Genomic DNA, 8,425 nt, shown 5'->3' on the forward strand with positions numbered 1-8,425 from the left:
GAAAAGTGTATGAATCTTATCTCGCATTTGTGTTGAATACCCAAGTGTTGAAAGTAAAGATTGAGCCAGTACTAGCGGTATGTGAGTTTTTGAATGTGTTTCCGGAGGAGTTGCCCGGACTGCCTCCAACTAGGGAAGTCAAGTTTGGTATCGAGATAGTCCCTGGTACTGTGCCTATATCGATTGCCCAGTATAGGATTGCACTGTTGGAGTTAAAAGAGTTGAAGGCTCAGCTACAAGAGTTAACGAATAAGGGTTTTGTGAGACCGAGTAATTGTTCGTGCAGTGTTCCGGTACTTTTTATGAAAAAGAAAGACGGGTCGATGAGATTATCTATAGACTACAGATAGCTCAATAAGGTGACTGTGAAGAACAAGTATCCTTTGCCAAGGATCGATGATCTATTTGACCAATTGAAAGGAGCCATAGTGTTTTCTAAGATAGACTTAAGGTCCGATTATTACCAGCTTAGAGTTAAGGAGCGAGATGTACTGAAAACCACGTTTCGGATGAGGTATGGGCATTATGAGTTCCTTGTCATGCCCTTTGGTCTAAAAAATGCTCCCGCCATGTTAATGGATTTAATGAATCATATTTTTCGACCGTACTTGGATAAGTTTGTTGTTGTTTTTATTGATGATATATTAATTTATTCTCGTAATAAAAGTGAGCACGTGGAGCATTTGAGAACTGTATTTTAGACTTTAAGAGATAAGCAATTGTATGCCAAATTTAGTAAAAGTGAGTTTTGGCTCTGAGAGGTCAGATTCTTAGGACACATCGTGTCGGGTAAGGGTGTAACACCCCTAACCTATATCTTTAGTCCCTCTCTGACTGCCACTCATATTACCAGCATTTCTGGGTGGTCTACCTCTAGCTGCAGTGTTACTCGATCTTGTATTCTGTACTGGATTTTCCTCGGCTAACATTGGGCAATCTCGACTATAATGATCTGTTGATCCGTATTTAAAACAGGCCCAATCACACAACCTGCAACTGCCAGGATGTCGTTTACCACAATGCTTACACTTGGGTTGATTTGATTTGACATTACTCATACTCGCTACTGAGGTAGCTCTCGAGCTCACTGGTGGTCTATTCTGATCTCGTCTGGAGTAACCTGAAATGGCTTTTGAATGGCTAAAATCATCTCGGAACTTCTTTGATGCTAACTGGAATGACTTACCGGATGTTCTTTTGCGTGCATCTCTAGCTTCAAAGTCAGCTTTTCAAGCTTTGCAGGCTCGCTCAACCAGTACCACAAACTCTTTTATTTCAAGTATGCCAACTAATAGTTTGATATCTTTCTTCAGCCCATCTTGAAATCTTTTACACCTTATGGCTTTAGTAGAAACACACTCTCGGGCATACCGATTGACTCTCAGGAACTTCCGTTCGTATTCCTTCACTATCATCCTACCCTATTTTAGCTCCAGAAATTCTTTACGCTTCTGGTCAATAAATCTCTGACTGATATATTTCTTACGGAACTCAGTCTGAAAGAATTCCCAGGTCACCTGTTCTCTCGTAACTACTGATACTAGGGTATTCCATCAGTGGTATGCTGTGTCTTGAAGTAGGGATATAGCATATTTTAAACATTCATCTGGAGTGCAGGACAACTCATCAAACACACAGATGGTATCAAGCCAGAACTCAGCCCGCTCAGCATCATCATCATTAGTGGCTTTAAACTTTTCAGCTCCATGTTTTCTGATTTTATCAACAGGTGGTTTATTCATTTGCAACGGATCACTTACTTGAGGTACAACAGGCACGAATAATGGATTGGTCGGGGTGGAGGTTGTTGTCCAGCCGAGTTAGTCCAGATATATTGAGTGAACTAGTCATTCATCATTTGATAGAAGGCTTGTTTAGCCTCACTTTTCGGATTAGTCAAAGTCGGTTGAGAATCAACTTGCGCTGTCCCTTGCACAGGAGCAGGCGCTACACTTTCGACATTATCAGCTACAGCTCTGTCAGGATCCATTTACTATATGAAAACACATTTCAAATGTCACAAGTCATCACACTATCACAGTATATAATTATGGCATGTATAGCTAATCTCACATACGCTACGTAGTCCTAGAACTGACTAAACTGTAGCTTTGATACCAATAAAATATAACACCCCTAACCCGTATCCGTCGGCAGAAATGGGTTACGAGACATTACCGACAAAAGCACAACTCTGAATATTCACACATTTCATATTTAAATGTATATACGAATGTCCAATTAAATATTAATCGAAATTTTATCATTTCACAATATACAAATACGAATTAAAAGTTGGATATCTAACAGACATCAAGCATTTTAAGATATATTACAAAATATGTATAAAATAAATGAAATATAATCTAACTTTTGGCATTTTATTATTCAGCATACACGGTAACCATATTCTCACAAGTAATCAAATATGTTTCAGTAAACAAATAAATGTTATATACATTTTAACCATTTAAACAAGAATTATAATCGACCGTTAATAATAAATTTACTAAACTTGACTCACGAACTAAAATCATTCTCAAGCATTATTTATGGTTAAACATTTAACTCACGAGTAAAGATTTAAATTATACACATTTCACATGCCAAAATTTCGGTTACCACAAATCTATTTATCACCTACTCGATCATCTAAAATTTGCCTAAAAATGGAATTAATCTTATATATAATCTATCTATTACACATATACATTCAGGTGAGTTAACTACTAGGTCCATTCATCCAATGCATTAACATTAGATATAAACATTTGCCAAATCATAATTTAGTCACCATCAACTTTCATATTGTTATCTTACCAACAAATTTAATATACATTATTGCACAGATTCCTGACCAACTCATAATTCAATTTATGCATCATAAAAAAAAAGTAAATAAGACATTGACCATAAATAAATATATAATCAAACTTGAATATTACACGCCATGTAAAATCCATATTTTATCAAGCTATTATTATGTTTGAACTCAGCCAACAACCTGTAATGCAAAATCATAAATAATTCATTATCCAAATACCACCACTACATTCGAATATACCTTACCTTAAGTGTATCTCAGCGGATTCGGCCATTTATTTTTCCAACTCTATAACCATTTTCGAAACATATAAGATCTATCATAAACATCATTCCTTTATAGCACTTAATATTATAGCCAAAACAAACTCAAGCCACAACCCACGCATAACCGAATTCAATATAAAAGATTAGCCATTTTCGCGTGGCTTAGATTATACAAACCAAAGTTCTACTTCTCAAAACACATTCTAGCCTATATGTGCCATAATTCAATTTCAATTATTTAATCATTGAAGCTGTAGATAGTGTGATAGACTTTGTTGACAATCCCCGAGCTTACAACTTGAATCCAAAATCAATAAAATAAAAACACATATACTTACAGAGTAAGCTTTTTATAGCTTAGTGAATCATAAGCAAATAAACCACTCAGTAATATACTCAAACTATTTTAAGCTAAACCAAATAATGTTATCATTACTAATGCTTATCTTAAACTTACAAAAGAGATAAAATAATATATTTCCATGCATCATTTTTTTTTTACCTTGAACGAATTCTCATCTAAATTAAGCAACCAAATATCATTTAACTTTTGGGCCAAATTATCATATATAATATAGTCAAGCATACATATATCAATACTGTTTAAATAAACTCAAAATTATAATATGACATTTTACACCCATACCTCCAATTTGACCGAATACCCATATAGTCACTAACATATTATTAATCACTTCCAAAGCCAAGAAGACATATTTAAACTTAGTACATTTTCACTCAAGTGCAAAAACTTATGTCACTGCAGCAAAATTGACTTTTAGCGGCTTTTTTTTAGGAAGCGCCACTAAAACTATTTGCGGAGCTTTTAGCCCCTAAAGACAATGCCACTAACATTTTGTGGTGTTTATGAAAAAAATTCCGCTAAAGAACATGACCTTTAGTGGCGCTTTCCCTACAAACGCAGCTAAAAATCATAACTTTTAGCGGCGCTTTCCCCACAAATGCTGCTAAAAACCATGACCTTTAGCGGCACTTTCCCCACAAATGCCGCTAAAAATCATGACCTTTAGCGGCGCTTTCCCCACAAACGCCGCTATAGAGCAGACCTTTAGCGGCGCTTTTCTCACAAACAACGCTAAAGATCAAGACCTTTAAAAAAGTTATTTTAATTAAATAATATTTATTATTTATTTCAATAATAAATATTATATTGTCTTTAATTTTGAAATTTGAACTTGAAACTATATACTTTTAAGATAAATAAAAATATTAATTAAATTAAATTTTCTATTAAAATTTGAACTTTAAAACTAAATATAAAAATTAATGAATTTAAATTTAATACATAAAGATTGATTCAATATGTAATTTTATACATAAAAAAACCACACAAAGTATTACTATTTCTAAAACAAAATTCATCCTCGTGAGAAAAGAATGCCAAATCATCATCACCTCTCATTAATCAAAGGAAAAAGATCAAAAAGAAGAAGAAACAATATACAACAGAGGGTTGGTTCAAGCTTAGATGAAGCCAGAGTATTGCAATGCCTGGATATAACTTAGAGAAGTCCTTCGATGCTTTCAATTCAACCGCCAGAGAATCCAAAATACTGGAATAGAAAGCCAAAGTATGCACCTGTAAGCATACTCATGGAGATGGGGCTGTCAAGTGTACAACCAGACAATGGCTCATTTAGGAAGAATGCAACATAAAATATGCCACATACCATTACTCGAATTTTTTCTGCTTCATCCATTACTTCTTGAAAGTTCAAACCAGTCCAGTCCTGTAATGAAGATTTGAGTTAGGATGCACTATTTTCCATGACAAAATATCAGTGCACAATGACAATGTAACCTTAAACCAATTAATTATAGGTGGAAGGGTCTAACTTGAATATAAGCCTACAAAAAACCCAATTTAAAGAAAGGCCACAATCAAAAACACCTTCCCCCCAATTCGAAAAAGTTCTTGAAGATCATGAAACTGCCCATGAATATCACCACAAATTGTAACAGGGGCTTTTACAGGTTGTGATAGAGAAAAAGAATAATAAAAAACAAATCAATGTCTTTTCTTGTTCAAGAATAAGGAATCTCAACATCTCTAACATACATCGGCTAATAAACACATATTGATCATGGAAGCCTGATGTTAGAGACTAAACACAGTAAAATAATAAACCTGAACATTGCTTTCTTCCATTAATATTTCCTTTGCCTTGTTGCATAATGCTCTGACCTAAACAAGATAACATGAAAACAGAGTTACAACCAATTATAACCCAGATGAAACAGGGAAGAAAAATGGGGACTTCTATTGATCAACCTGAGAACAAAATAATACAAGTAAAACGTAGAAAGGTCTTGCAGCAAACACACAAAAGTTCTCGTACAAATACACCAAGTTCTTTCGAAATCAACTACATCAAATAAATCAAAATAATATATAAATTTTTTAAATGGAAGAGAGAAAAAAGCTGTTTTTTTCTTTCATTAATTATAACTAAAAATTCACACGGCGATAGAAACTAGTGCTATTGGAATAATATCTTAAAACAAATTCAATTCAAAATCATTTTGGTATTCATTTCGCATCCAAATATAGCCTAATCTATTAAAATAATTATACAATTAAATTAAGTGCTCAAATGTTCCGTACTTTCTTGAGAAACAAATAGATCGTGAAAAAAAAAAGTACCTGCTGCTTCGAAAGTGGCTTACATTGCATGAGCTGTGAGATCTGTTCATCGAGATCAAGTGCTGAGTCTGTTGATGCACCCATTTTTGATAATTAAGTAGCAAGAATAGATTTTTATAATTTATTATGTTATATAAAGAGTCAATGTTGACTTTAAGTAACCCCACAAGACCAAACATGTGCAATCTAAATATTTCTAAAAAGTCTCTAAGTTTTCATTCATATAAAGTTCTACTCAGCTCAACTAGGAATAGTATGTCTTATAGACCAAAAAGTACAGAAACAGGGAATCAGAATTACCTTCCCATCATATTGTTTCCTAGACAAGGCCTCTGGTGCAATGTAGGCTGGGGTTCCTACAGTAGATTTGGGTTGGGAATGAAACACACTTGACTGAAACATGCAGTACAAAGTTAATAATTTAATTTTTATATATATGTTGTTTGGACTCTTTGGTCGGTGTTTGACATCCATGCTAAGTGTATGGAAAAAAGTAAAAAAAAAACTAAATAAGCCCACGCCAAATATTATAGCGTATCAAACATATACATTCAAGTCCAAGTAACATAGTTTTTATAGAAAGTAATCAAGATTGATGCTGAAAATCAATAAAGGTTCATTGCCTTAGAGTATCCAAAGTCGCATATTTTAAGTCTCGGCACAGTACTCCCATGTAACAGCGTGTTTTCCATCTTAAGATCCCTATGACAAATTTTCTATATAAAAAGGGGTGAAAAATCTCGATTTAGATAAGATATAATAGGAAAAAAATGGAAAACTATTTTCAGAATTAGTATATATACCATTGCATGGCAATAACTCACTCCTGATATCAGTTGCTGAAAGAAAAACCTTGCCTGATGCAGTACAGCAAATAACAGTTAATGAAAAATGGTAAAGAATAAAATTCAATATAAAAAACACTAGTTAAATTCAATATATATACCTCATCCATGTTTGTTCTACATGTTTTGAACATGGGGTAAAAAATATGCTTCTGACTTTTGGCCTACTTTAAATTAATAAAAAACTCCTTTAATCTCTTTAAATTAATGGATAGAAAATGAAACTTTTTTCCTTTAAAATATGAGGCGGCCGAAATAGTAATCACAGTTACAACTTGGTCCGCATATTTGTCAACAGTGTTTCTTAAATTTGTTATGGAGTTAAACATATCATAGCCCCATATGTTACGGTATCAATAGAACTCATATACTAAAGGAACCTCGTCTAGTCAAAGCATAGAGGTTGATGCATATGACTACCAAAACACAAAGCAAGACATGCTTTCCAAGATAATATCAATGCTTTTCATTTTAATATATATATTCTTCTGCAGTCATCAATACAGGATTAGCCATCCTTCACTGTTCATGTACATCTCTTAAAGACAGTGATTTATGAGTGCTATGAAGTAGTAAGCAAGAGCAAAATCACAAGGGTTTTCCCCTATTGAATCACTTTTATTCCTAACCATTTTGCACAGATTTCATCATCAGAGGAAGAAATAAAATCAATACCTTGCAGTGCATTTCTCAAATTGTAAAATTCAAAACAACAAGAATCGATTTATCTCTGAGCACAACGAGAACTTAACAAATGAAGTTACTTTATAGCTTTTTCAAGCATACCAATAGCACTCTCTCGAGTCTAAACCCTTAGAACACTGTCATCTGTAGTAAAATTAATGATCAGGGAAAGTGTTTCCGAAGACTAAAGAGGTCTATTCCAGATGGCATATAAATTGAAAAGAAAACCCATTTGAAGAGATAGTTATTAATATGAAAATTACAAGTAAAAATAGTTATAGTAAACAAAGAGAGAGAGGGGAGTTTACTAGTTAAAGAAACCCTTGAAATCAATCCATTGAGTCTAAACAAGAAAAAAGGATCCTAATTTAGCCTATGAATAAAAAGAAAATGCAAACAGATACAATATCATGAACATTAACCATAAAAATCAGAATTGTAAATATGAAATGAAAGCAAAAAGAAAAGAAAAGAAAATCCTAGTACGTACCTTGGGTCCTTTTTCAATATACTTTATAGCAGATGTCGACGGAGATATAGCAGCAGGCTACAGACAGAGATGCAGAGGGCTACCGATTTGGGGAAATTGGGGAAAAAATAAAGGTAATCGGGTTTGGGAAAAATAAAATGGGGAAAAAAAGAGAAGAAATTTCAGGTGAAATTTTAGGATTTCTTTGGGGAAGGGGGAGGGAACCGATTTTGGGAAAAGAAAGGAGGGGAAAAAGAAGAGATTTCTTGTCAAATTTTGGGATTTCGGGGGGAAGGGGGAACTGATTTTGGGAAAAAGTCTAATGCATTTTGGGGTAACAAGACGTCACCGTTTTGTGTAAAAAGTTTTGCAGTGTTTTTTATAAAAAACTCCACTATTGCTTACTTTTAATATATATAAACTTTATCATTATCTCTTAAATAATTTAAACTATATTAATAATTTTAATATATTAAAATAAATATTATCTTGTTTACAATTATATAGGAAATTAATTAATATTGTAACGCCCCAATTTTCTGGTTTTTTGTGTTTCTGTGATTTTTAAAATTTGTGTGTGTTCTGGTTGGTTAAAATATATATTTTAGTAGGTTAGTGGGCCTTTGGAAGGCCCAAACTTAAGTTAAATCCGTGGTAGTCTTCAGAATTTTA

At 33.4% G+C, this 8,425-nt stretch overlaps 1 protein-coding gene across 6 annotated transcripts; it reads right to left on the reverse strand.

Annotated features, from left to right (window-relative positions):
- Positions 1 to 4,347: 4,347 nt before the first annotated feature.
- LOC108461690 (uncharacterized) lies at positions 4,348 to 8,111 on the reverse strand. 6 transcript variants are annotated; one of them, XR_001867824.2, is made up of 7 exons: positions 7,775 to 8,111; positions 6,559 to 6,612; positions 6,056 to 6,457; positions 5,756 to 5,823; positions 5,240 to 5,296; positions 4,782 to 4,841; positions 4,348 to 4,690 (listed from the first exon to the last, which is right to left on the reverse strand). XR_001867824.2 is itself a non-coding variant. In XM_053024805.1 (7 exons), exons 4-7 carry the CDS (start codon positions 5,783 to 5,785, stop codon positions 4,517 to 4,519), a joined length of 321 nt encoding a protein of 106 aa, XP_052880765.1. In that variant the 5' UTR covers positions 5,786 to 5,823; positions 6,379 to 6,457; positions 6,559 to 6,612; positions 7,775 to 8,080; the 3' UTR covers positions 4,348 to 4,516. The 6 variants fall into 6 exon arrangements, 4 of the variants coding, with proteins under 4 accessions (XP_052880765.1, XP_017617091.1, XP_017617093.1 ...); XR_008278469.1 differs by having other exon boundaries at positions 6,056 to 6,471; XM_053024805.1 differs by having other exon boundaries at positions 6,379 to 6,457; positions 7,775 to 8,080.
- Between the last annotated feature and the right edge of the window lie 314 nt (positions 8,112 to 8,425).

This window comes from Gossypium arboreum, unplaced genomic scaffold, assembly GCF_025698485.1.
Source record: "Gossypium arboreum isolate Shixiya-1 unplaced genomic scaffold, ASM2569848v2 Contig00159_ERROPOS13710758+, whole genome shotgun sequence".
In the NCBI taxonomy this organism is placed as follows: Eukaryota; Viridiplantae; Streptophyta; class Magnoliopsida; order Malvales; family Malvaceae; genus Gossypium; species Gossypium arboreum.

Coding starts and splice junctions, on each gene's coding strand:
- LOC108461690 (XM_017761604.2), bottom strand. CDS start 5,785: ATGCAATGTAAGCCACTTTCGAAGCAGCAG. Junction 5,297..5,755: donor AGCCACTTTCGAAGCAGCAG/GTACTTTTTTTT, acceptor TATCTTGTTTAG/GTCAGAGCATTATGCAACAA. Junction 4,842..5,239: donor TGGAAGAAAGCAATGTTCAG/GTTTATTATTTT, acceptor TCTTCATTACAG/GACTGGACTGGTTTGAACTT.